Source organism: Ascochyta rabiei, chromosome 1 (genome assembly GCF_004011695.2).
Source record: "Ascochyta rabiei chromosome 1, complete sequence".
NCBI classification, from domain to species: Eukaryota; Fungi; Ascomycota; class Dothideomycetes; order Pleosporales; family Didymellaceae; genus Ascochyta; species Ascochyta rabiei.
This window is the reverse complement of record NC_082405.1, coordinates 1,951,757-1,978,255: the sequence shown is the minus strand read 5'-3', so window position 1 is coordinate 1,978,255 and position 26,499 is coordinate 1,951,757. Positions and strand designations below refer to the sequence as shown.

Sequence of the window (26,499 nt, the reverse complement as noted above, 5' to 3'; positions counted from 1 at the left end):
TGGCACGCTCATTGCTAGGGCCCAACTAGACAACAATTCTTGCTGTACCGTTGTGAGTCTCGCCCATCAGCGCGACGTGCACGTTGCACTCATCGACAGCTATTGGCATCTGGTCCATACTCACATTGCCAACCCACTATGTATTTTTCATGATGTTGACTTAAGAATCATGGCTTCGAGTACACCAAAGCATAGATCCGCGCTTCTATCTCTTTACAGCGAAGAACTGATCGAGTCTCCTCTCCACTTCTTTCACGCTCGTTGCTGCCATCAAACTCCCTCTGATCCACTTCGGCAGTTTGCTTTGGATGCGTTCGCCGCCGTACCTCTTATCTAACATCATAATCGCCGCGTAGTCGCCTTTGTGTCGGATTGCACGGCCAACACATTGGTTGACAGCACGCATACATGCATTCTCAAAGAACTCCCTTGCTGCGGCCTTGCCATCTCCACCTCGTGCAGTCTCTTTCGAAGAGATATACTGCAGCTTTGCTTTCCACTCGGCTGAGTGCGGATTAGGAAAGGGTAGACCCACAACGATGACACCACGGCCTAGAGTGTCACTGAAGTTGATGCCTTCGGAGAGCGTGCCGCCAATCACTGCAAAGAGAAGTGCGCCTCGACCGTTTCCTGACGCGACAGCTGCGCTATATGCGGTAAGAACGGAATCAACAGCCGCTTCTCTTGATACGGGGGCCTTGTTTGCGGATTGCTGGTCACTGCGCTGCTCGAGAAAGATGGGCTTTGTTTGCGCAAATCGATCCCAGAAAGTGGAGTTGGTGGGCGGTGCAGACGCATGTTTCCACGTCGCAATGCAGGTATCCAGGTACGCGTAGCTTGGGAAGAAGACGATTAAACCATCAGGAATGTGCTGAGCCATGCTGAGGACAGCTTGCCCGAGGTTGACGATCTATGGAGGAAGTCAGTACTATTTGAATAGACAGCTGGAAGACACTTACGGTACTCTCCTTGCTCCGACCCTCAAATGTGAAATCAAAATCAGCACCATTCAAAGCTTGCACTATCGGCACTGCCAGCAGATTCGATGGTGGTATGACATGCCCGCAAGACAGAGTCTGAATTTTTGCAGGATCGAGGTAAGGGAGAAGATGTTGTTCGTAGTCGCTCATCTAGAAGTTGTCAGTAGCAAGAACTCACTCGGAGACGGGTACTTACTGGAGACATTGTCCCGCCTGCCAATACCACGGCTTTTGCGTCTTCCACGATATCTTTGAAGTGATATGTGGGGTCGAGAAGCATGTACCGCAATAATAGTTCATGACCATCTTCCCTCGAGTAAAAGAAACGGCCTTCTGCTGACGGATTCATCAAGGATAGGAGAAATGATTGTACGTGCATAAGCACCGGCACAGTGTGCCGAGAAGTTTGACTTGTGCCATCAGTATGTTTCGACACTGCGCGTTCTTTTTCTATAACGTCTGCATACGCTGTGTAGCCGTCAACTTTTCGCGCTAGTTTACTCTCCTGAAGATACGCATTGAGCTTGAAGATATTGATCTGATCAACACCCTTGCCAGACATAATGGAGGCTATTTGGACCAAGCCATCATTTGCTTTCGAATTTGTGCTGATCGATTGCATATACAAGATGATGGAATCAAGAACGCGGATGATCTGGGCAACATAGACGCGGTTCTTGCCCTTGAGCCGGTTTTTGAACTTCTGTAAATAGGCCGTGAGCTGAGTCCGAGCCTGCTGAACTTGAGACAATGAAACCTGAACGGAGTGTATTCCAGCTATAGCGTCCATCAGATTATGCGCTTCGTCGATGATTACTACGTGGTTCTTCAAAGAAAGACCGAGCGCCTCGCGGGCAGATCTTTGGAGAAGCAAAGGATACGGTAGAGTGATGATCTGACCAATCAGTGATAGCTCGTTTTTAGTTCTTTGCCAGGGCATCATACCTCGCAGAATTTGGTAGCCGGCCGTGAAGCATAATATGGACAGATTCCAAGCTTCTTGCCAAGAGCTCCTAGGTCCTCAATGTCATGGATCCTTGCCAGCGCATGGTCACGGAAATCGTTCAACAAAGCCTCGTTGTCTTTCGTAGGCAACGCAGGACATTTGCTCTCGCTGCTGGTAGATTTCTGCAGTTCGAGACATCGTTCGTTGATGGCTGTTGCGTTACCCAGGCGACTAACCTTTGGATTGATGCATAAGTTCTTTCTCGAACCGAGAGTCAGATGCTTAACATCTTCCGTGAACTCGCCAACGTCAGCGCTATCTGATTTATCATCCAGCAAGAGTGCAGGAGGCATCTTCACTCTGGCTAGCTCATTTGAAAACTGAGTTAGCTGCGAATGCGTCCTCGAGCAGAAGAAGATTTTCGTCTCGTCGAGTACATCACTGTTCTCCGCCTTCTTTTCACCGACATCGAACCCGAGCTTGTTCATCAAAGCTTGAGTCTCTGCAGAAAGGCCAGAGCTACTGAACATGTCAACCTTTGCGTCGCTGCCACGTTCTGTATCAGAATCATAGTCCTCGAGCGCGAATTGTGACTCAGCACCCTTCTCACTAGCGTCATCTGAGTCGACTTTTTGTCGTTTGTAGACCGAGCCCCCGGCAGCAGAGCGCTCTTTGGTGCGTTTCTCTTTGGCTTTGATCTTTGCAAGACGATCATTGAGCTCCTGTCTACGGCGGAAAGCGTCCTGCTTCCGCTGGTTTCGGGCATGCTCGAGCATCCAAGGCGGATCGTCAATACTCGTTGTGTCGATCTCGAAACCATCTTCGAAGTTCCGGCGTTTATGGTCACGCAGCCAAGTCAGGGAGCCGCAGATTAGACTCAACGATTTGCCGGTTCCTGTTGGCGACTCGAAAATACCGACCTTGCTATCCTCTAGACAGTCATAGACTGCATTCATAAACTGTTTCTGAATATCGTACGGCTCATATGGGTGGTGAAAGTCTCGATCTGCGTTGGTGTTCATCGTGGTTGTTGGGAGCTGTTGTGTCCCTTCGAGGCGACGCGTCGTGCCCAGCACTCAACACGTTAGCGCGCTAGCACGTGCCGTGCCCCACTTACTCCGCTCTATCATTGCCTTCTCTTATCCTTCACCATCACCTTCATCGTGGTCATGTCCTTGTTCTTGTACAGGCACTCTTTTGAGCGACCCCGGTCTGGAACTGAGCTTACAGGCGAGCAGTGTGCACCGGTGCTTGCAGGAATGCCCCATTCACACTCGGATATCCCGAAGTTCGTTCTGGGCTCCACGGCTCAACCACTGCAATCGCTACTGCAATGGCAGTTTTGAAGTCACAAGGATTGTACAAGCACTTCTTCAGTAATCATTGTTAGCCGAGGCTATTGGTCTGCTCGTGCTCTTCACAGATGGGAACCGCGTCAGCCGTCATGACTATGGCGTGCTGTTGTTTGAACGTTCCGTGCGCCAATCAGCGCGTTGGTCGTGGAACAGGTGTCACACTTTACCAACACCCTGCGACCACGACATTCGTCGAACAGATGATGCAGTCGTTGCTTACAATTGCATTCCTTGCAACATGTCCTTGAGACAACATGACTTCCCCCAGACTCACGCTGCCGAAACGCGTCTTTTTGACACGTCAACATGGCTTCACACGAAAATCAACCTCTACTATCACCTTCGTTCTCACAGACCGACAGCACCAAAACCTCCGTCGAGAGCGATGATGCACAACTTCCTCACGAGCCAATCCGCTCCATCGAGGACGATGTACTGCCAGAAACCTCGACGCTAGGGCGAACGATCTCGTGGTCCAGTGCGTACATCCTCGTCATCTCACGTGTTATCGGCAGCGGCATCTTCGCAACGCCTGGCGTCATTGTGAAGGCTGTGGGAAGTGTTGGCCTCAGTCTCTCGCTATGGGTGCTCGGCGCAGTCATTGCAGCTTGCGGGCTTGCTGTTGCTCTAGAGTACGGTTGTATGCTACCTCGATCTGGTGGCGAGAAGGTCTACCTGGAATTCACATATCGAAAGCCTCGTTACTTGGCCAGCACACTCATGGCTGTTCAGGCGGTACTTCTAGGTTTCACAGCCAGCAATTGCATCGTCTTCGCTCAATATACGCTTTATGCGTTCGACATCGAGCCTACCGACTTCCTCCGCAAAAGTCTGGCTGTGGGACTGCTCACTGCAATTACTATCGTCCACGGCTGTTTCAGGAAGACAGGCATTGCGATACAAAATTTTCTCGGCTGGATCAAGGTCGGTCTGGTAGTATTTATGATCTTCTCTGGATTGTTCGTCGTTGTCTTTAAACCTCAAGGGCTTGACGGGCGACGTAGCCATTTTCCGGCTGGGGCAGATGTATGGAAAGATACCGAGTGGGGTTGGGGTACCATCTCGACAGCGCTTTTCAAAGTGTTCTACTCGTACGCAGGGCTCAACAATGTGAACAACGTCCTTAACGAGGTCCGCAATCCGGTTCGAACGCTGAAATCGGTTTCAATAACTGCGCTTGTCACAGCATGCATCTTGTACTCTTTGGTCAACATCGCGTACTTTATTGTTATACCCCTGGACGAGATCAAAGAAAGCAAGGAGCTGATTGCAGCGTTGTTCTTTGAAAAGCTATTCGGAGCCACCATAGGTAAAGTTATATTGCCGCTTGCAGTAGCTTTGTCAGGCGTTGGTAACGTTATGGTTGTCACTTTTGCGCTGGTAAGCCACCCTAAATCCCTGTCATATATTGAGCTCAAGTACAGCAGGCTCGACTCAACCAGGAGATTGCACGGCAAGGGTTTTTGCCTTTTCCGGATCTGCTAGCATCTTCGAAGCCGTTCAATGCCCCTCTTGGCGGTCTTGTCGTCCACTATATTCCCTCTCTGCTGGTCATCGCTCTTCCACCGTCAGGCGAGGTGTATTCCTTCATTCTTGAGGTCGAAGGCTATCCGGGCCAGATCTTTGCGTTAGCAACGTCAGCTGGTTTACTCTGGCTCCGCTATTCAAGGCCCGATCTCAAGAGGCCGTTCAGAGCTTGGAACTCGGCTGTAGTGCTGCGCATCGCTCTTTGCCTTGCCCTACTAGCTGCGCCATTCTTTCCGCCAGCGAATCAGAAAGACACAGGCATGTGGTACGCAACGTACGCCGTGGTCGGAATCAGCGTGTGAGTAGCCCTTCTTCATCTGGTTTATGGTCTTATAATTGACTATATCGCACAGTATTGCATTTGGGTTTGTCTACTGGTATGTGTGGCTCAAGCTGCTTCCCAGATGGAGAGGTTACCGGGTAGAAGAGAAAGCTGGTGTCTTGGACGACGGTACAACTATCACCCAGTTGGTTCATGTAGCTATATGAAACGCGCTCGTGTTAGGTGGTGGTAGATACTTATCGAAATTGCACATTTGCAAAGCTCCAGTTGTGCAGAAACGTTGCTGACCACCACAAAACGAGACATGGCTTCACACGTCACTAAACACATACGAAGCATAACAAATTTGTCAGCTGAGAAACACTAATCAGACAGAACCGGCGAACTGGAACCAGGCAATTGGAGCAGACTGTACGCGGGAGCATCTGTCTCACGATATGGCATTTCAAATCCGATCACTAGGCTGCCTGAGCATATGGCGTGCTTGCGGGGAACTAAAGCTGACATATCGATCGACAAACGCCGTGTTCTTTACTGCCTATAAGAAGTCACTAAATCCAGGCTTGGAAACCATTAACTTCTAACAAAGATCTCAACATGGCTACCGCCGCAGTTTCCTCGCCCACTCCAATTCCAACATATAATCCTCAAATAGTTCAGTCGGCGCAAGAACCAAAGGTGACCGGACCACAAGATGTACAGACGGTCCTGAACTATCACAAGCCGAATGAGGATGGCTCACCGCCCCATCCAACCTACACTGATCGTCCAGAGACATATGATCGCCCAGTCGAAACTCACCCCACGACAGTCACAGACGTGCGAGGCCGCGAGAACGAGTTCTCGCTCGATACCAACGGGTTTCAATTTTACAAACATGCAAGCGTGGAGAAAGACTTCGTAAACGACGAGCAGATCAAGGATCAATACTACAAAGAAACCGAGCAACTCCTGAAAGACGCGTGAGCGACGACGTTCCCCCCGTTACATGACTACTTGACTAACATATCTAAGCACTGGCGCAACACGCATCCACATCTTCGACCACACGATTCGTCGCCCGTCCCCAAGCCACTCCTCGACAACCCCCCAGCTGCGCGGCCCCGTGCAGCGCGTGCACATCGACCAGTCGTACGCGGCGGCGCTCTCGCGCGTGCCATTCCACCTGCCTGCTGACGCCGACACGCTGCTCAAGTCGCGCGTGCAGATCATCAACGTGTGGCGGCCGATCAAAACGGTGCAGCGCGATCCGCTCGCCGTCGCCGAAGCGAACAGCGTCTCAGACGACTCGCTGGTCGTCACGGAGCTGATCTACCCGACGCGCAAGGGTGAGACGTATGCTGTGAATCACGATGCTGCTCATCGGTTCGTTTCCTCTTTTTCTTTCTTGGCGATGAAAGTGATGTCTATTAGTTTACTGGCTAACGCTGGGTGTTAGGTGGTATTATAAATCGCATCTCAGCCCCGAGGAAGTCATTCTGATCAAATGCTTCGACTCGAAGAAAGACGGCCGCGCTAGACGGGTGCCGCATACTGCGTTCCACGTCCCTGGTACGGAGGACAAGGAGGGGCGGGAGAGCATTGAAGTGCGTGCGTTAGTGTTCCACGAGCATGAGAGTTTGGAATAAGCGTGGTGTTGCTTCTCGCTGTGAATTTATTTTCATTCAACACGGCCGTGTATCTTGCTTTCCTTCTTGACTCTTACGAAATGGCATTCAGTTCAGCTATGTCCAAACCGTCTTGTACCCCGTCACTTTGCGATCGACGAGCTAGACGAAATCACTCTTTTCACTCTCCCTTAACTCCACCTGATCGATCGCACCTGTCAGACAGGAGAGGGACGAGGAGTCGCTGGCGATGGGATCGCTCATCCACAGCTATGAGATTAAGTGATCTGCGTAAGAGTACGTTATCAGAATCACAACAAGATGATAAGTATGTTTACTGCAGCCAATTCGATCAGTGACAGATCAGATGGCAATTGCACCCTTTTCTCTCCTTGGTGTGTGAGATAATTAATCATTGCACAGCTCATTCAATCTGTAGCATTTTGGTATGTGGGATAGAGTTGTGAGATAATTCCACTTTCCAGACCTCGTTTCCCGACATCTCCACCGGGAAGACAACACCGGCGTAAACTTAGCGACCGTACGTCTCGATGACGAACGTCCCAGGGATGACCTCGGCGTTGCCGGCTGATGAGGCGTGAAGGGCGATAGATCAAGCTAGAGATCCAGAACACTCATCTGAGCCATTGCGATGAGTGTTGGGTACCACGCCTTCATCCACGCCTGAACCACCACTTGGAGGCGAAATACATGCCACACCCGTAACCCCACCCTGCTACTTCGCTGAAGAATCGTGGGTGTAAGAGTAAAACACAGGAAGGCGAAGGTAACAGGATTCTTAGAGGGCCTACGAACCGGGGACGGCGATGTGGTCGCGGTAGTCAATTAAAGGCCGCAGGACAATAAACGCAAGATGGTGAGAGAGTGCTCGTGCTAGAATAAATCACTCAATAGACTAGACCAGCATATTATCGTCCACTTCGGTTTTCTCTTACAACACATACATATCGTACAAGTAATCTACGGGTCGAGGTCGCGGTTGATGTTGTACTGCTTGTAACCGAAACCGTCCATCGTGACCCAATGGCCCAGGGCCTCCATCTCTTCCCACACGCTGGGGTATCGCTCCTTGATCCAGGCCTCGACCTTTCCTTGCTTCTCGATGTTGGTGGTCATGTTGTACCAGTTACTGAGACTGCGCACGTTGTTAGCACGAACACACAATGTGGTCAGTCGAACAAGTACTTACATGTAGAAATCTGGCGCGTAACCAAACTCTTCTTCCACAGTCTCTACGAGCGCGAGCGCCTCATCGTGCAAGAAGTTGCGCGCAATGGCTGACAGGTAGGCAGTGAAGATCTTCTTGTCGATCTCGACGTCCTGCTCCTTCAACCGCGCCCAGATGGACTTAGCGTGCTGGTCGCCCCATGGCATTCCCTCACACGAGCGGAACGCGATGGCAATGCTGTTGTATGAAGGGCCCTCCTTGGACTCGCAGATTGTTCTCCAGAACTCGAGGGCTTTCTTGTTGTTTCCACACGCTGCATGGGCAAACATAAGAGCATTTCGTAGCTTTGTGTCCATCTCAACCCTGAAGTCAAGCTTGAGCTGGTTGTTGACAAGCTCCAACGACTCGGCGTCAGTGCAGCGTGCAAAGCCAGTAAAAGCGGCGATGTAGACATCGCGATTTGCCTGGTGAGATTCCGCAGTATGGTTGCGCATGTGAAAGTAGACATGGCAACTCATGTCCGAGCGTTTGCGCGCAAAGAATTCATTCATGAGCTTTATTCGGTCGTCGCGAGACGTCTCAGGGAACGTCTTCCGCAAGATCTGATACGCATCCCAGGCGTCTGCCGTGCTCGTCTCTCCGTCCAGTATGAATGCACAAAGGGTCTTGCTGATGACCGCTCTTTGCGCCGGAGAGTACTGATGAGCGTGTACTTGTAGCAGATCCATAGCATCGTGGATTTCGACACGACGGAGGTGCAGAAGGCACAGTTTTGCAACGGTCTCTGGAGCAAAGTTGGCTTTGCGCTCGTGCAGGTCGTCCACAATCGCCATGATGTCGTCATAATGATGTTGTTTCGACTCGCACAAGACTTGGATGAGTTCGTTGATAGCTGCGACGCTGGCCTCTGAGCCTTTGAAGTCGCCCTGTAAGTTGTAGTATGCTGCTCTAGCCCCATCAATGTCCTTGACAGAGAGTCGATACTGCATCTGCATAGTATAGGTGTGCTCATTGGGCATTATGCCTCGTTTTTCTCCGAGAGCAATGTAGCGCTCAGCCGAGTATGGATCTGATTTTGACATGGCGAACTCAACCAGGAGGTTGATAGTATCGACATCCGGGTATTGAGCGTGGACTCCGGAGCCATTCGATTGTGCCTCCTCAGTGCGACGCACCATGACATTCATCATCCGCTCTACCTCATCCACGCCTTTGCCGATAGCAGCTGACCAGAGAAAGATAGCGTCCCACCCCTTCTTGTCAGGCACTTTACCCTTGGTTAGACCAGAAACCACTTCCTGGCCAAACGTCAGATCGCCACCAAGCGCACAGCCTATCAGTAGGGCGGTATAGGTAGCACTTCGAATGTTGGTGGCTTTGCCGCTCTCCGTAACGATAGGCTGGGCGTACCAGAACTTGGCCATGTCCAGCTGCTGCTTGCGGGAGAAAAAGGACACCAGCACCGACTGCGTGATGTCTGTTAGCGGCACGGAGCTTTTATTGAACAATTCAGTGGTTTTCGCCATCTCATCGGTGTTATTCTCGCGTGCGGCTCCAGCAAGGACCTGGTTCCAGACATAGCGTCTGCTTTTCTTCTTGATTTCCGGTATGGTGGAGTAGTCATTGTAGAACTGTATCGCAATTTCTCTCGCCTGAGATGTCGCGCCATACAAAGCCAGCAGGTGGACAAACTTCGGCCTGATAAAACAGTCGTACTCGTCCTCTTTGCTGATTTTGGCGCCTTTGGACGTGGCCTCTGCAGCGCCAGTAGCCATCTCCGAGTCTTCCATCTTGGTGATCTGGTCGATCAGGGCCGAACCAAACTGAACGTGTGGCTTTCCTCCGGTCTCGGGACGTCTTCTGAAGTGTACGAGCTCGTCAATAAGCGCAGACAGCTCTCGTTTTGTGAACCATTGATCTCCGCCCTCTTTTGGGTTCTCCAAGAGATACTTGAAGGCATTGTGGGCGAGCCCGACGTGGAAATCCTCAAACGCTCCCTTCTTGGATGTAAAGAAGCTCTTCAAGGCCTCGGCAATGTCCTTGGGCGCTGGCGGCCGTGCTGAAGTCTGCTGCGCATGCGACAGTTCGCTCATGGTCTCGAGGCCGGTGGGCATGTCCATCTTCTTGATCTTGCGCTCAGACTTGAAGAGGCCGCCGAAAAAGGTCCTCCGGTGCGACTGCGGGAGCGCTCGAGCGGCATGGTGCGTCATGGCACAGGGCCGCAGGGCTCGGTGCCTGCATCCTCGGTACAGAAGGGGCTCGTTGGCGATGATGCTGCGGAAGACGACGCGGGTCAAGTGAGAGGGCATGGCGGCGATAGCTTGGGAGGGGAGCTGTGGACTCGATGCGTGCTGCTGGGGGAGGCGGTTGACGCGCGGTAGCAGTAGCAGGTCAAACGCGGACGGTAGCCATTGATCAAAGAGCGATGGGCAAGGACTATGCACAGAGAAGATCAGACGAAAGCGCGGTGGCGGCGACGTGTGGGAGGGGAAGCTTGCCCGCTGACGTGCACCTGCGTGTAAACTTTAGGTATCACTAGCGCGCGACTGCCAAGCATGTTGATGTCGAAATTGTAGAGACATGGACAGCGACAGCAGCATCACAACGCCCGCCGTCATGTCACTGACACGATTCGCATTCCGCGCGCCGGCAGTCGCCAGCAGGAGTAGCCTGCGATGCTTCTCATCGGGACCGCAGAAGCAGGGTGCGCCTCCGACCTCCTCCACCACCTCCACCTCCACATCTCCTCCGCGGCGTCCCCGAGCCCTCTACTGAAGCCCAGCAGACACCGCCCTCCTCTCCATTCTCGATGGCAGCGCCACCCGCAACCCGCCCGCCAACCAGCAGCAGCCCGGCAGTTCCTCCCTCGCGACCCGCTTGGCGCGCGATGCCGGCCTCGACCGCCCAACGCAGACACGTGAGATGATCGAGTCGGAGCGACGGAGCCAGTTCCAGCGGCAGATGTACCGCAAGTGGCAGCCCGGCGACGTGTACTCGCCGCACGACCTGACTGGCGCCGAGCAGAGGAAGTGGAAGTTTGGCCGCAAGAAGCCCCAGAGCGATGCCTTTGACGTGCTGGGCATCAACCCCATCAACGAGTACAAGGTGATTCCTCCTGCATGCACACGGCCTAGCACGCACACTGACACCTCCCGCCAGAACTACACAATCATGTCCGAGTACATGACGGAAATGGGCCGCATAAAGCACTCCAACGACACGGGCCTGCGCCCCAAGAACCAGAGGAAAATCGCAAAGGCCATACGGCGAGCCATTGGGCTGGGCCTGATGCCCAGTGTGCACAGGCATCCGCTGGTCGTGAAGAAGAGCAGCCCATCGAGGTTCTTGTGAGCGCGGGGGCAGGCTGTATAGTAGGGCGTATTCTTGACATGTACATTCGGGTGTAAGCATAGCACACGGCGTTGAACCATAACGCACACATACTGCCAGACACCAACAAGTCATTGTCTGCATCTTCATCTTCATCTTCATCTTCATCTTCATCTTCATCTTGACAACCCGCCATCTCGCAATCTGTGAACAGGTGAATCTCCCTTCCATACGTCCTTATCTATGTACTGCACACCTCCGCTACAAAACCCTTGCAACACGACACCCGCATGCTGAACGCTATACAAGAAGGTGGAGAATAACTGTACATCAAGGCCATATGTATATATACGCAAGTAGCCTAGCCTAGCCTAGCCTAGCACAGTACAGCTCAGCTCAGCTCAGCTCAGCTCGTCTTGTTCCCACCGCCGCACCAACAGCGCCCGTCGCCCTCCCTCTCCACATGCACCACAACGTCCATGTTGCGGCCCTTGAGGAACTGGATCGTGCGCTCGCGGACGTCTTCGAGATCCGCGGCCTGCGACGCGATGATGTGCATGACGCCGAGGATCCGCTGCTTTCCTGGAGCGTGGCTGTGGTCGTGGCTGTGGTCGTGGTCGTGGTCGTGTGTATGTGCGTGTGCGTGTCCGTTCGATAGCGAATGAGAATGCGAATGCGCGTGGTCATGATCATGGTCGTGGTCGTGTCCAGAGTGCTTGTGCTCGTGTCCGTGTGCGTGGCTGTGGTCATGGTCGTGTCCGTCGCTGCAACCCCCGTGCCCGTGCTCATGTTCATGCTCTTTCGCGTGGGCCTCGGCGTGCGCGGCGCCCTCGTCTTCCAGCCAGAACTTGGGAACCGTGTAGCCTACGACGCCTCGCAGCGAGCTAAGCTCCTGCAACGTGTTGCGTACGCCGTATTCTGCGTCGGTTGGAAGGGACAGCATCAGGCGCATGCCGGAACTCTTGACGAGTGGGATTGCAGACAGGAAGATGAGAATGGCGATGATGCACGATGCGATGGGATCCCAGCCGGACCAGCCGTAGTACTTGGTGAGTAATGTGGAGATGATGACGGCTACAGAGCCGAGGGCATCGGCGAGGATGTGCAGAAATATACCCTGCATGTTCTCGTTGTCGTGCGAATGGCCGTGGCCGTGGTCGTGATCTCCATGGTCGTGAGAATGTCCATGTCCGTGGTGTGCGTGTCCAAAGGCTGTGAGGCCTACAATATTGACAAGGAAGCCTAGGATACTAACAATGAGTAGCTCGTTCAGTCGGTGCAGCTCATGGCCTTCCCACAAGCGTTCGAACGCATCGAAAATGATTTCCAAACTGACAAGGCTAGGTTCCATTAGCAGGAATTCAGCCTACGGCGTTTGAGAGACCCACAGAAGAAATACACCATTAGCGAAACCAGACAAGGTATCGATCTTTCCATAACCGTACGGAAAGCGAGCATTGGGACGCCATTTACTCATGACTGCCGCTGCTAAGCCCACAGCGAGACCAGCGCAATCGAACAGCATATGAATACTGTCGGTGAGCAGACCCAGAGACCCGCTAACGAAGCCGTAAAAGAACTGGACGACCATGAAACTCAAGTTCAGGACTCCAAAATATGCAATACGTCGAGAGTCCCGCTCAATCATGACGCTGTGGATAATGGAGCCTGGTGTCGTACGCGCGATAAGAAACGCTGAGATTCGTGACGGGTTTGCATGGAGATGGTGTTCATGCTTGTGATCGTGCGAGTGGCCGTGATCCGCACGTGCATGGTCGTGAGCATACGAGTGTGCGTGAGAAGAGCGAGTATCCCACACAATACCGCAAGCATAGAGCGTGTAACTCAGTGCGGTGAAGACCGTGTGATGCCAATCATGCAGATATTGCCATCCAGTAAAAGCGATAACGAGCAGACCACCGAGGTGCAGCCCGACGTACCGGTGACTTCGCAGGGCCGCGGGAAGCGAGAAGAATACAAGCGCCGTCGCCGATGCAACCGACGATGCTGTGAAAACGATAGTATGTGGTGAGAAAGATGTAGTTGGAGAAGTAAAAAACGACAACAGGAGAGTGATGGCCATCAAGCCAACACCAGATACGCAGGTTAGGAGCGTGTCTTCTGACGTGCTGATCAGTGGCGAGGATGGCTTCGGCAAAGAGGCTCGCGAGGATCCTTTGCTTGTGTACGAATCCTGGGTCTGGTTGCCAGTGACCAACAACCAGCCGGCTGTGGGTAGCGGCGGAGGAGCTGCGAATATCGACGTGAACAAAGCACTGTAGCCAAACAAGGCGCATGCCGGATGGCCCCAGAGGGTGACATCCACAATCACCCCAATGAGCAAGACTGCGACCGTCGTCCTTCGAGTTCGCAGAGTTCTTTTCAGATCATCCCAGCGCGTGTGCTTTCCAGGTCTCTGGTCCGTGGCACCAAGTCCCGCAGCAACGGCAGTCAAGAGAACTAGAGCTGTTTTCGCGCCACCTATCTGCATAGCCGCGTAGAACGGTAGCAAGACACCAGAGACGTTTGTAAGACTCTGTCTGAGGCCAGCACCATCTCGCAATGCTGCAGCTATGCTCCTTGAGCTATCAGCCTTCCGCCTATCAAGCGGCTGATCCAAGCCCGACCGAACTCGTGCAGTGAGTCCGACTGCGAGCAGTGTCGCTGATGTGAGGAAGAGGGCGTGGAGGAGGTGTGCGTCGTTCGTAGCAGTGTCAACTTGAAGTGCTGGCTCGCTTTCCACAACGGCTTCTGATCGTGTCGTAGGTAGCTTTCGTGCAGCATTGGGGTACGCTACTGTGGCGAGGAGATATGGCAGGGGTATGAGCAGTGCCGTGAGTGCTTCGGGCAGGTCCAGCCATGAGCTACCAAGGTGTCAGCAGGGAGGCGTCTCTCAATCCCACAATATTCTTACGAAGACGGCAACACGGGTGCGGACTCTTGTACGGGCGAGAACAGGCCGTACTTCGCAGCCGCTGCGTTCTTCCTCGGTGTCTGCGGCGAGTCTACGCCAAGTCTGCCATTCGGCCTGCCGTTCGCAAAAGAAGCCAGCGTGTGTGAGGAGCCATTCGAATTCGAGTGGGCATGCGAGTGAGAATGGCTGTGTCCGTGGCTGTGGTTGTGCGCATTGCTGTTGTACTCGGCATACGGTGAACGCACCGCGCCATACAGCTGCCCACTCATGTCTGGTCTGTGGTGTTGGTGCCCTGACGTAGGGTTCTTCCCTTCCTCTACGGGTGACAAGGCCTTGGGGCGGCCGCTTCGGTTGGGCGAGGGTGCGGTGAAATAGTGCGACTGGGACTGGGACTGGGATGGAGACTGGGACTGGGACTGGGATGGAGACTGCGATTGGGACTGCGATTGGGACTGCGATTGGGACTGCGATTGGGACTGCGAGCGTCCATGGCTGTGAGAATGCGAGGTGGGCGCAATAGGCAGCGCGTACGTGGACGCCATCTGCTAGCACCGCGTGCGGGAGTCCGTTCTCGCCGTGTCTCTTGTAAGCGGCTCGGTCTCGGCGGAGCACGCAAAGGGCAACAGTGCCGTCTGGGTGTCGTATCGGTCTCGCTCCAGCGAACGGCGGTGCAAGAGGAAGGTAGGTACTGGACAAGGCAAAGGATGGAACAGGTGGGGCGTCGTCGACGACAGCAACGTAATGTGGTTTGCAGGCGCCTCTATCTGTTTCGATAGCGGCGCCGCATCCGTTATTCAGGGGCCAAGTTCGCAACCTTTGACGTGCATCTAACCGCCTTCCCTATCTGGTGCTACCCCAGCTAGCAATCCCCGCCCTGCATATCCCGGCTCGTGGCGTTGCGAAGCGACACTCGCCTGCAACGTGACCGTCTGCTGCATCGTTACAGGCCAGACGTCACGACACCACAATCCACCATGTTCGAGTCGCTGCTCTCGGAAAAGTTCAGCCATGGATTTGACATCGTCTTGGGCCTCGCACTGCTGCTGTCGTCCCTCTTCACCATCATTCTGCTGACCCTGCCATCTCAGTATGATCCGTACATGGACAGGCCGCGTAAGGTGGTCGATGAAGAGGGCAAGGAGGTCAAGGTGAATGGAAAGGATGGAAGGGATCCATTGGACTTCAAGCAAGGCAGAACGGCCCAGATTGTCGTCCTGGGAGACATTGGACGCTCACCCCGCATGCAATACCATGCTCTGAGCATTGCCAAACACGGCGGCAGGGTGTTTCTGATCGGCTATCAGGGTATGCTCGTTACGCTGGAACCAAGCCTTTGTAACCTAACATGATTGCAGAGTCAGAGATACACCCGGATATCGTGTCCAGCCCGTTGATCGAGGTCGTGCCACTGGTGCCAGCACCTTCATTTCTTCGTTCCAGCAGCAAGCTGCTGTTTCCTATCCTGGCCCCTCTGAAAGTCCTTTGGCAAGTCAGAAGCCTTTACCGCGCTCTCTGCTACCGCTCGCAACCTGGACGATGGATGCTCGTACAGAACCCTCCCTCGATACCCACTCTCGCTGTAGCAAGTCTTGTCTGCCTCATTCGCAACACCGAACTCGTCATTGACTGGCACAACTTTGGCTACTCAATACTGGCACTCAAGCTCGGCAATAGTCATCCACTTGTAAAGATTTCTGCTCTGTATGAGAGAGTATTCGCGAAGGCTGCAAAGCATCACTTCACCGTCACTCACGCCATGGCCCGCGTACTAAAAGACTCGTATGGCGTGACAGCACAAGCGCTTCACGACCGTCCAGGTCCAATGTTCCGCCCCATCGACTCCCAAGAGCGATCCGAGTTCCTTTCCCGCCTCCCAGAGACCGCACAATACGCCGAGGACCTTACCGCATCGACCAAAACACCCTGGAAGCTGATAGTCAGCTCAACATCCTGGACTGCAGACGAGGACTTCTCTCTCCTCCTCGAAGCACTGTGCACCTACTCCGCGCAAGTGGCTGCGAAAACCAATCTACCCAACATCTTAGCCATCATCACCGGCAAGGGACCACAGAAGGAACACTACCTCTCCAAGATCCGCGCCCTGAACCAGGAAAAGAAGCTACTAAACGTCGTCATACAAACCGCCTGGCTCACAACCTCAGACTACGCCATGCTCCTCGCCGCCGCCGACCTGGGCGTCTCGCTCCACACGTCCTCCTCCGGCGTCGATCTACCCATGAAGGTCGTCGACATGTTCGGCGCGGGCCTACCAGTCGTAGGCTGGGGCAAGTTCGAAGCCTGGCCCGAGCTAGTCCAGGAGAACGTCAATGGCAAAGGGTTCGAGAGCTCGCAGCAGCTGGCCGACCAGCTTCTGGCTTTGTTCGGCGACCAGGCCGGGCTGCTGCAGACGCTGAAGCAGGGCGCGCGCAGGGAGAGCGAGAACAGGTGGGACGGCGAGTGGGATCGCGTTGGCGGGAAGCTGTTCAGGTTGGTGGACTGAGTTCTCGGGGTTGTTTGGGGGCGAGTCCTCGGGATTATTTGGGGGCGAGTAGCAGGCGGAATAGTAATTCTCTGCCCTGTCTTTCCTCGATAGAGCTCTCACTTCCCACCATCACCCGAAACCCCAATCCCTCAAAGACACCCAACCAGCACAGCAACCTCCTGCATACAAAGCAACCTTTATGCGGCTGTGCAGATGTGAGAGCGCGGCACATCCAGAGGGGACCAGAAGCGGGATTGTTTCTGGGAAGCAGAGCGCCGTCAAAAGGGCCATGCATGCGATATCCACTGTTTGTTCGTGATTGAGACTAGACGGGGCCAGACAAGACCAGACAAGACGAAATAAGACAAGACAAGATAAAGCAAGACGAGACAAGACAAGAAGAGAATAGTCACGTAAGCGCCCTGGATCTTCAGAAGACGGCAATGGAGTCTAGAGTTATGAGGTTCGTGGACTATGGACGAGCTTGGCTCGGAATGTGCCGGGGAGAAGCTACGCCGAATGCGCTTTTTGCTTGTTTCCTCGGTGAGAAGAAGCGTGTCCTCAGTGAAGAGAAGTGTATCTATCCTCAATGAAAAGAAGAGTGTCCCCAATGAAAAGAAGCGTATCTTCAGTGAAGAGAAGTGTATCCTCAATGAAAAGAAGCGTGTCCTCAGTGAAGAGAAGTGTATCCTCGATGAAAAGAAGCGTGTCCCCAATGAAAAGAAGCGTATCCTCAATGGTTGAATGGACGCAAGAGGAAAAGAAAGAAAGACCATCAACTCCGTCCAGCGCCGCTGCTTGTGAGACATGCTCGGGTATCGATGCTTGTAGTGACAGAAACGTATACAAGGGGAAGGGAAAGGGTGCAGGAGGGATAAGTGCAGTGGCGACGGCTGGGGGCGCCGACAGTCCGGGCTCGACAGTCCAGGCTCATCGACAGCTATGCATGACCCCACGGAGGCTGTCAGGCGTCGAGTGCGCCGTCAAAGGGAGGTAAGACAGCTTCAGTGCGGCTTCAGTGCCGCGTCCCGAACAGAGCAGGCGTTCCAGCCCTACCGCCATCGGCCTATATCGCCGAGATGCAACTACCTCTCCAAAGGGAAGGTCCCTGCGGGAGTCACGTGCTGCGATGACTCGGGGGAGTTGTTCTTGGAGGACTCGGGGGTGAGCGTGTGTGTCTGGAAGACAATGTACAGATCGTCGTAGCTGCCCATGACCATGTGCTTCCACTTGGCCATGGTGGGCAGGCCGACGTTGGCGACGGAGGACTTGGGCGAGATCTTGTCAGCGTACTGGTCTCGCTCCTCAGGCAGGTACAGATCCTCCTGGTAGATGTCCATACGACTGGCACCACGCGGGATGGGTTTCCTGGTGACGCGCATGAAGGGCAAGCTGGGGTCTGTTGTTATGGCATGTTAGACAAGGCCAGCAAGCCGAGCAGAGGACCGATCTAGGCAACTCACGCTTGTCGAGCTCAGCACAGAGAGCTCCCTCGGTGGTGGATTCTAGGCCTTTGGCGTCCGAACGGTACTTGTAAACCAGGATCGACTTGTTGCTATTCTCATCGAGATCGAAGAGGCTGCTGGCCTTGCTGGACGTGGTGCCCGATGTGGACGTCGATTTGAAGGTCATGCTTTGCTGCATAAAGAGGGGATGAAAGCCGAGTAGACGGGGCTGAGACCGGCGGTGGGTGAATAGGGCTGTTGGAGTTGGGCGTTGTGGTTCTACAAGGAGGACCGTGGGCTCGGTGCTTTGTATAGGTGGGGAGCGTGATCAGCAGATGTTGGAGCCGAAGTGAAGGTCGGTGGAGTGAGCGGTCTGTGCTGGTGGCTGGGTGCTGGAGGGAACGGTAGCGGACTTGCGTCACAACGACTGCGCCTCTGCTCTGTGCTCGGGGGCTGGATTGCAGGGGAGCCAACGAGTGGCTGCGACCGGCGCCGGTCCGTCTGTGATTGGTGAGAGGCGGCGGCGGCGTCTGGTGGAGCCGTGATTGGACCCTCCCTGGTCTGCTTGCCTCTTCTTATGCCATGGTGAAGAAGACGAGGCTCAGCAGCAGTGCTTGCGCCTGACGTGACAGCTTGACGTGACGGCTTGACGTGACAGCCATGTGACTGGTTGCAAGCGTTGCGCAGCGACAGAAGCTGCTGGAGTAATCACTGATCAGCGACCAGCTTGCTTGCAATCTCTATCCAAATGCCGGTGGACGCTGTGAGACGTCGAAGCGCGCCAGATCGCAGCAGCTCCATTCTCGACAAAGAAAAAGAAGGGTTCGGCCAAAGTGGAACAGGTCTCGCAGGTCTCGCAGGTCTCGCAGGCCGGGTGACTCCCGCCGGCGGTGTCGGTGTAACCAGCCAGCAGCTGCGAGCACTCGCTTGGCTGGCTACAGGGCAAAGACGCGGCCAAAATCAATCACCTGGACGGCGTCGCGCAAGTGATGCTGGCTGCTGCCGGTCCTCTCACGGCGTCTGCCCATCTTCTCTCCATCAGGGCGGCAGCCATGCAGCTAGCCAGCACCCCAGGCAGCTGTCCATGGTCAGCGGCAGAAGGGATGCCATGCCCCTGCCCACGGCTGCTGCACCGGTTCTGGCAGCCCGTGTACACGGCGAGAGCTTCTCCAGAGTGACCAGCTCGCTAGACGAGCGCCCAAACGCCATCTGATAGTCCACCACTGTCAAAACAGGAACGTTCAAGGCAGTGCAGTCGCACAGAATCCCAGAGGGCAGATCAGGCGCGCCCACCCCTGCACTGGACTATTCAAGCGGGAGTGGCTGATACGCTTCCGCCCACTACCACGTTAGATCCGGGGGTGCGCGCAGCTGCTCATGAGGCTCCTTGTGGTCCTGTCCTTAATTACCAGCGCGCATCCCTCTGCCACCGGACAGCGGCGCGCGCATATCTGACCCCCATTCCTGGAATCTGCCCTTACCACCAAGCAGACCGCCCTACATAGCGCCGGCAAGCAGCCTCGCCATCATGTCGCTACAACTCCCCCAAGAGTCCCCATCGCGGCCGCTAAGCATCCGAACCACGGGCACATCGGCGACCATGGCGGATAAGACTGGGGAAACATGGAGAAGCGCCGTCGACAAGCACAACTGCTGGGAAGACCTGATACTCACATTAGGTACGTCTTTCTTGAGCAAGTGGTCGCGCTTAGTCGTCGAGACGTGAAGGACCCTGGCGCACACTATGCAGCCCTGTAGAGAAGCGCATCGTTGTCGGTGACGCGCCAAACACGAACAACTTACAACTTGGGTCCGAGTAGGGAACGCTAACAGCACCAACTGCAGATGGCGGAGGGATACGGGGCTACTCTAGCCTAATCATCATTCAACGGCTCATGCACGAGGTCGCGCAATGTGAACGGCGACTACAAGAGGAAGAGGGACCCGTGCCTGGCAGCAACCGCAGGGAGTTCGACGAGGATGCGTTGCTGCCATGTCACTACTTCGATTACATGTACGGCACTAGCACAGGCGGCCTCATCTCAGTCATGCTAGCGCGACTGCGCATGACCGTACCACAATGCCTGGAGATCTATCGACGCGTCGGCCACGAGCTCTTTGGTCATCGACGGAATACTCTGCCTTTGGCGACCAAGTATCACCACAAACCGCTCGAGAAGGCAGTATGCGAGATTGTTGGCCAATACTGCAAGCTCCATCCAAACTGCGACGGCAAGGACTGGCACCCGTGGGACTGGGACCCCGTCGATGAGGAGCCGTCGCGTCTCTCCGCGGCCTCCACCGTGAACAGCAGCTCGACATTCAAAAGCTCATACACGGACGCCCCGATCCAGCCAGTGGACAGGATATGCCAATCGTAAGTTGCTGCTTCTCTGTCGACTCCAAGATGGCTTGATGTTTTCTGTCACGGGTGCGAGCTGGTCCTGAGGACCTCTACGCTAGCCTCTCACCAGCTGCTGGCCACGCGAATCAACACCAAGCACCTCCAAGCTGGGAGCCAAAACCCCTTCCTGACCACCGCGGCTAACTTGTATAGAATCTGCCTCACGGCAACACACAACGGCCAGATCGACGAGGCCTATCTACTCCGCTCCTACAATCACCGCTACGACCAAGACATTCTCCCGCCCTGGGTGCGGCCGTACAACGAGGGTGCTGACAAGCTGAAAATATGGCAAGTGACCAGGGCAACATCAGCAGCACCGTTTTACTTTGACATGCTCGTCGCAGACCTTGGTAAAAAGCGCGGCAGGAAGGGCTTCAAAGATGGTGGCATTCGCGAGAACAACCCTTCGTACGCAGCATATAGCGAGCACGCATCACTAAGAGGAGACGAACACGAACCAGCATTGCTCTTGTCCATTGGGACTGGACGCCCAAACAGCAACAACGACGGATTCGCTGCAGTCTGGCCCGGACCTCTTGGGAAAATACCTCTCTTGCAGAAATGGAGCGAGAAGTTTGCAGTCTTCAAAAACGTCTTGATCAAATACACCGAAGGTGAGGCGCGACACAAGACAATGCGCTCCATCGCCAAGGGAGAGCACCGATGGTACAAGCGCATGAACGTCGACCAAGGAATGGATGGCCTTGCGCTCGACAACTGGGAAAAGGGGCCATGGCTCAACCTGCAGACAGGCGAAGAGAAAGTAGTCACAGGCGGCAAGACGCTCTCGCGTATGGAAAAAGCGACAGGCGACTACATGAACCGCGATAACGTCGAGACATTGGACGGCGTCAGGGAGTACCAGCCTCCCAAAATCGTGCTCCAGCAGATTGCAGAGCGCCTCGTGCGCCACCGCCGCCTGCGCGAGGAAACCAAAAACGATAACCTCAAGCGCTGGCAGACGCACATGGGCCAGTGGCTGACTGGCGAGCTGAGAGACGAAGACTCCGCCATCCACATCCCGCCGCGCACCAGCCGGAAGGCCTCGCGATCCAAGTCGCGGCCCGCCACGCCGGGACGCGCGTGAACCGTCTCTTCAACCCGTCTTCCACCGTCCGTCACTCCGCGTCTAGCATGGCGTTCCGCGCTGCGTTGGCAACCCACTCTCCCATCCCTCCCCGTCCACCAAATCTCATTTCACTGCATAGCGTTGGAGCATTGTCGCAACCCCCCTTCCCCTTCCCCCCCTTTTACCAAGCACGAGTACCACGAAATACCCCCCGATGCCCACCTTTTTTCCTTTCTTCTGCCATTTGCGTTTCTTTTCTTTGGACCCTGGCACGCATCTGGCGTTCCGCATAGCATGGCATGGCATAGCATAGCATAGCACATCGTTAGCATGAGCATTGGCATCGACATCGACATCGACATCGACATATACCCTACATAATCTCTTTGCATATTTCGAGGATCTGGACGGGTGGTGTAAATGGGAGGGCGGTAGCCTGGGGGAATGGAAAAAGGGTATCCAAGGTTAGAAGAATGAAGAAACGCGTATATGAAAGCAAGACAGGATGAGTAAGATGTATCGAGTTTTCTTCTTGAAAATCGTATTGCGCTATAGTACTGATTACATCCTAGTCCGAGAATCGGACCGTCTTTAAAACTACGTGAATATGCCTGACAACGCTATACAAGACGTACAATACCGACGCGAGAGATAGGAGAAGAAACGGGCCGAGTCTCTCCGCCAATGACAGCCATCCGCTCTACTGTACAACAGCGAGACCGAGTTAGGCACCAAACTTACCCTTCAGATCGCCCTTCAGTCCACCGTCGTACCCGCCCTTGCCCAGCCTGAACCCAAAGCTGACGGCCACGGCAATCAACAGGCCCAGGCAAAGCAGCGAAGGACCCCACTTGTCGTGGTACACGACCGCTCTCCTCTCCTTGATCTTGCGCACGCGCCAGAGGTACAAGCCGACCGAGTAGAGCAGCGCCAGACATGCGATGATGGTAAATGCCCAAGCGGCTGCAAATGCCAGACCGTCGCCAAAATTGAGCAGGGTCGCGGCGATGGAACCGATGAGGATGCTGAACTCAAGCCACGAGAGGAAGGTGCGCTCGGTCGCGAGTTGTACCTTGGGTTCGACGCGGACAGGGACGTGGATGCGCTTGCCCTTGGGGGCCTTGAAGCGCTTCACTTCGCCCTGCTGTTTCCATGTCGGTACGCCGAGGGAGAAACCGCCTTCTCCGACGTCAGTGGGCTTGGGGTGGAGCAACAAACTGACGCCGTTGATAAGAGCAGTGCCGACGTTCTTAGCCGTATGCTCTGTCCACTTCTTGGCGTAGCGGAGACCACCGACGCGCTTTGCCTCTTCAAGATCGTCGTCTTCGTCGTCACTGTCCGAGTCGTAAATAGGATAGTCGTTGTCACCGTTGTTGCGCTGGGAGGCGACGCGCTCTTCGATGTCAAGTGCGTTAGGGTCATTGCCATTGGTCAGGGTCCCGTATTCCCTGGTGCGCGCAATCTCGTTTTGCTCCATGGCATCGCGAGCTTCGCGGAGCCTTCTCAGCTGCTCGTCATCTTGGCCGCTGTTAGCAGAAGGGAGACCCATGACGGCATCATCGTCGTCGCTGTCGTCGTCAAGAGTGTTGCTAGTACTAATATCATTGCTAGCGCCTGGTCGCATGATGCCAAACTTGTGGCTGACGGGTTTGCGGATGTCGACGTCCATCTGGGGATACCAGTAGGGGATCAGATTAATCCTCGACGGGTTCAAGGTGGCAGTTCCGTGGATGTACTTGGAGAACTTGGGCACAGCTTCGACCAGGTGCGATGCAGTCAAGTCGCGAATCCACTGCGGCGCTTCAGCACCAGCTGCCGTCTGCAGCTTGACTTCAAGAACAGCATAGGGAAACAGCTCCTTGTCCTCAGCAGGCAGCTGCTTGAACGGCCAGTCGACGCCAATATCTGTGCGGCGCCAGTTGTCGCCGGCACGCTTCTTGCCATCCAGGTTGTCCTCACGGGTCATGGTAAGCTCAGTGTCGAGAGAAATACGGACGCGAGCGTCACCAGGAAGCTGGAAGGCAGTACGGTGGTAGAAGGAACGCGTAACGGGTACGAGGCTGCGGTCGATGACACGGTACTGGATCTCGCGCGCGAGCTGCTCGTCAGACGCAATGTCCTTCTCGGGCCTCTTCTGCTCCCTGCGCTCCTTCTCGAAGATTTTTGACGGCAGCAGTTTGCCCTTGAGGTAGTCGTTGACGTTCTTCTCCTTGAGCTTGAAGCGGGCCTTGACCGACTCTTCACCGGTCCAGTCCTCACGGTGGGTCTTTCGCTCGATGAAAATGGTGTCGCTGTTCATGCCTCCGTACCAGCGCAGACGAATGGCCTCGGCGCCTTCTGTCTTCTTCAAACGACCCTCATACAGCTCCCACGTGTCTGTGTTGTCGAAGTAGATGGATGTGATGGATGCATCCTCCTCGTTGAACTCCTTGTTAGGGTTGAAAACCAGCACAGGCAGATGCTTGAGGATGATGAGCTTCAGCTCGACAATGTTATCAGGGTGCACCCAATACTTGGTGGTCTGGCGGACGAAGTTCTGCTGCTTTCCACCGGCGGAGGAGTCGCCCTTGACGGGGTTGCCGCGGGTGCGGACGATGTCGTAGAGCTTGGAGAGCTTGACGACATAGTTGTCGTAGTTGTCCTGGAAGAAGGGCTTGCGCTTGAGACGGGCGGCGAAGACGGGCTTGAGCATCCAGCGGGTGTTTTTCTGCGGGGGGTCAGCGGCGAAATGGCAAGTGATGCCAGGGGCCAACCTACGTCGTGCTTCTTAATGATCTTCTGGAAGCCCGTGTAGTTCAGCTGGGTGAACTTGGCCAGGTCGTGGACGTCTGCAATGACATCGCTGAGATCCTCCTCCAGCAGATCAAAGTCCTCCTCAAAGGGGTCCTCGTCCTGGGCGGCCTGCTGGGACTGCAGGTGTTGTTGCGAGCGGGCGACCGCACTGTTGACTTCCTTCTCCGAGGCTGCTATGCGGCGGATAATCTCCTCGCTCTTGACGCGCACGAAGCTGTAGACCTTGTCGAGCTCCTTCTCGAGCTGCTCGACAAAGCTCTGCTCCGACTTCTCATCCCACGTGTGGTGCACGCGCAGGGCCGTCTTCAGGTCCTCGTAGTCGATGTAGTAGAAGAGCCAGTCCTTGTTGAGCGACTGCTTCAGCTGCTGGCCGAACCTAGGGGGTGTTGCGTTAGTGCCCGTGGCTACCCAAATGTTTGCACGGCGATTGGAGCGCGACGAGAGCGGAGAGCGGAGAGCGGCGAGTGGAGAGCGGGTAACGGGTACCGGCAGGGTCGAACGAACCTCATGACGGGCAATGTGTGCGCGGCGAGACAGCTCAACGCACTTCAGATGGTGCTGGTGGACAGGATGAGAGTGTGACACAGCGTCCAAGACTGCGGGTGCGCCGGCGGAGGAAGACAAGCTCTGAACAGGATGCTCCCCGCAGCTGTGGGAAGTAGCGCAGAAACGCGGTGGAGCGTTGGCAGCTGCTTGTAAACCAATCGAATTCGCACGTGCTGCAGCAGCGTGTCACCAGCTGCCCAATGCAATGCCTCACAGTGCTCTCATCAACTCAAAGGAGCGAAGCAAACAAAATTCTCTGCGATTGGGGTAGGGCTTGCCTGCAGTTGCTGCGACGACAAGACGAAATGAGCTGGGATGAGGTTGGTGCCAAGGGATGCATGTGCATGGCATGAGCCAATTGGCGAATCGGAGGTCTGCTGACGTGCACCGGTCGGTCAGCTGCATGCAGAGCCGCAACATCATCTCTCTCCCTGTCTCTGTCAAAGTCCACGATGGTTGCACCAAATAACGCCCTTGTCGAAGAGCTATCTCGCTCTGCACGCTCGAGCCTTGCAGTCTGCCACTTCGTCAATACAACTGTCCGTTGAGCGGCAGCTACATCTGGGCTTCACACCGCGCAACAAGAATTCTTGGCCTCAAGCCAGACTCCCTCCTCTCAGAAGAACAGCAAGTGACAGACAGAGACCAAACAGCAAGACAATCCTCGAGTTCGAGTCTGAAGTCCAGGGCGTCTGAAAAACAAACATACAGAGCAATGGCAGTCTTCATTCATGCGGCATTCTGTCCGCATGGTACGTCGATGGACGGGATACGGCGTCGACCATTTGCATCAGAAAGTGTTGATATGAGTGATGATTACAGTGCAGAGCGAAGACCTGTCCAGTGGCGAGTTCATTCTACGGCGACTGATATGCCACCGTGCTAAGGTCATAGTTCGCGGAGCATCACAAGTTAGGCGCTATCCACTCGACCCCTTTTAAGTACAAAGGTCTCGAACACACCAACCTACGTCACTGTGAAGATTTTACGGGCGACTACAGTAGGCTCCTTGGCTGCTACGCTAGATCTCAGTAACACAGACTTGCAAAGAGCCGTTCGAGATTCTCAACCGAACGGTCCGATTCCAATGTCGATCTACGTGTACGGATGCATGTACGGCAGATCAATCTACCGGATGACGCTCGTCTAGGACTCTTACATTTTGATACTTCATCGTTGCCTGATTTGGGAAAGTCAACGTTATCGACACCAAAATTTGAGCATTCGAGTCTGGAGTCATCCGAGCGAATTTTAGAAAGCTGCTGATATTCGACTAGCACACAACCAGGTCATCCAATGATAGTCTAGCGGTAGGCATACTGGTCGCACAACAGAGTGCGAGCAACGTGGGGTGGCGAACCATGGGACCGGTAGATGGTAATGGCTCGAGCCTGTGGAGTTGAACCCTACCTTGACCCCTCATATTATGTCAAACAAGGTCGGCCGAGTATTCGGGACTCTGCGGATTGTGCCGTTCAAACGTTGCTGTTGCCATGGATCGCCGAAATCAATTGGCAATGCGTTTCGCCGCCCATGGCTCGACTGACAAAGCATTGTTACTTGAGGACGAGTAGCCTCGGAGGTACCTCACAGCAACGCTAGCTGGACGCAAACTGCCGTTCTCTC

At 54.7% G+C, this 26,499-nt stretch overlaps 10 protein-coding genes across 10 annotated transcripts, besides 10 other annotated features; 5 read left to right on the top strand and 5 right to left on the bottom strand.

Annotated features, from left to right (window-relative positions):
• Positions 1–205: 205 nt before the first annotated feature.
• On the bottom strand, positions 206–2,948 carry EKO05_0000591 (RNA helicase; the record flags this gene model as incomplete). Its single annotated transcript, XM_038936551.1, has 4 exons — positions 206–910; positions 960–1,130; positions 1,177–1,875; positions 1,926–2,948. 4 exons carry the CDS (start codon positions 2,946–2,948, stop codon positions 206–208), a joined length of 2,598 nt encoding a protein of 865 aa, XP_038803132.1.
• Positions 2,949–3,587: 639 nt separating this feature from the next.
• On the top strand, positions 3,588–5,297 carry EKO05_0000590 (low-affinity methionine permease; the record flags this gene model as incomplete). Its single annotated transcript, XM_059635462.1, has 3 exons — positions 3,588–4,661; positions 4,709–5,106; positions 5,162–5,297. The coding sequence occupies 3 exons, from the start codon at positions 3,588–3,590 to the stop codon at positions 5,295–5,297; spliced, it is 1,608 nt and encodes a 535-aa protein (XP_059491445.1).
• A 391-nt stretch (positions 5,298–5,688) lies between these two features.
• Positions 5,689–6,719, top strand: EKO05_0000589 (uncharacterized protein; the record flags this gene model as incomplete). Its single annotated transcript, XM_059635461.1, has 3 exons — positions 5,689–6,053; positions 6,106–6,426; positions 6,530–6,719. The coding sequence occupies 3 exons, from the start codon at positions 5,689–5,691 to the stop codon at positions 6,717–6,719; spliced, it is 876 nt and encodes a 291-aa protein (XP_059491444.1).
• A 960-nt stretch (positions 6,720–7,679) lies between these two features.
• EKO05_0000588 (uncharacterized protein) lies at positions 7,680–10,196 on the bottom strand (the record flags this gene model as incomplete). The annotated part of the gene is made up of 2 exons (XM_038936945.1): positions 7,680–7,854; positions 7,909–10,196. The coding sequence occupies 2 exons, from the start codon at positions 10,194–10,196 to the stop codon at positions 7,680–7,682; spliced, it is 2,463 nt and encodes an 820-aa protein (XP_038803130.1).
• A 271-nt stretch (positions 10,197–10,467) lies between these two features.
• Positions 10,468–11,238, top strand: EKO05_0000587 (uncharacterized protein; the record flags this gene model as incomplete). Its single annotated transcript, XM_038936542.1, has 3 exons — positions 10,468–10,591; positions 10,673–10,992; positions 11,047–11,238. 3 exons carry the CDS (start codon positions 10,468–10,470, stop codon positions 11,236–11,238), a joined length of 636 nt encoding a protein of 211 aa, XP_038803129.1.
• Positions 10,597–10,637: a tandem repeat.
• Positions 11,239–11,358: 120 nt separating the features above from the next.
• Positions 11,359–11,400: a tandem repeat.
• A 204-nt stretch (positions 11,401–11,604) lies between these two features.
• Positions 11,605–11,630: a tandem repeat.
• On the bottom strand, positions 11,624–14,673 carry EKO05_0000586 (Putative zinc transporter msc2; the record flags this gene model as incomplete). Its single annotated transcript, XM_038936771.1, has 3 exons — positions 11,624–12,557; positions 12,606–14,081; positions 14,132–14,673. The coding sequence occupies 3 exons, from the start codon at positions 14,671–14,673 to the stop codon at positions 11,624–11,626; spliced, it is 2,952 nt and encodes a 983-aa protein (XP_038803128.1).
• Positions 11,813–11,845: a tandem repeat.
• Positions 11,846–11,868: a tandem repeat.
• Positions 11,892–12,025: a tandem repeat.
• A 432-nt stretch (positions 14,674–15,105) lies between the features above and the next one.
• Positions 15,106–16,631, top strand: EKO05_0000585 (Chitobiosyldiphosphodolichol beta-mannosyltransferase; the record flags this gene model as incomplete). The annotated part of the gene is made up of 2 exons (XM_038936978.1): positions 15,106–15,436; positions 15,487–16,631. 2 exons carry the CDS (start codon positions 15,106–15,108, stop codon positions 16,629–16,631), a joined length of 1,476 nt encoding a protein of 491 aa, XP_038803127.1.
• A 1,067-nt stretch (positions 16,632–17,698) lies between these two features.
• On the bottom strand, positions 17,699–18,257 carry EKO05_0000584 (uncharacterized protein; the record flags this gene model as incomplete). The annotated part of the gene is made up of 2 exons (XM_038936813.2): positions 17,699–18,012; positions 18,077–18,257. 2 exons carry the CDS (start codon positions 18,255–18,257, stop codon positions 17,699–17,701), a joined length of 495 nt encoding a protein of 164 aa, XP_038803126.2.
• A 413-nt stretch (positions 18,258–18,670) lies between these two features.
• Positions 18,671–18,714: a tandem repeat.
• An 872-nt stretch (positions 18,715–19,586) lies between these two features.
• Positions 19,587–21,552, top strand: EKO05_0000583 (uncharacterized protein; the record flags this gene model as incomplete). The annotated part of the gene is made up of 3 exons (XM_038937076.1): positions 19,587–19,737; positions 19,904–20,435; positions 20,616–21,552. The coding sequence occupies 3 exons, from the start codon at positions 19,587–19,589 to the stop codon at positions 21,550–21,552; spliced, it is 1,620 nt and encodes a 539-aa protein (XP_038803124.1).
• Positions 21,553–21,821: 269 nt separating this feature from the next.
• Positions 21,822–21,872: a tandem repeat.
• A 3-nt stretch (positions 21,873–21,875) lies between these two features.
• Positions 21,876–21,902: a tandem repeat.
• Positions 21,903–22,258: 356 nt separating this feature from the next.
• EKO05_0000582 (vacuolar transporter chaperone) lies at positions 22,259–24,836 on the bottom strand (the record flags this gene model as incomplete). The annotated part of the gene is made up of 3 exons (XM_038937005.1): positions 22,259–24,241; positions 24,292–24,703; positions 24,832–24,836. The coding sequence occupies 3 exons, from the start codon at positions 24,834–24,836 to the stop codon at positions 22,259–22,261; spliced, it is 2,400 nt and encodes a 799-aa protein (XP_038803123.1).
• Positions 24,767–24,802: a tandem repeat.
• Positions 24,837–26,499: the final 1,663 nt, after the last annotated feature.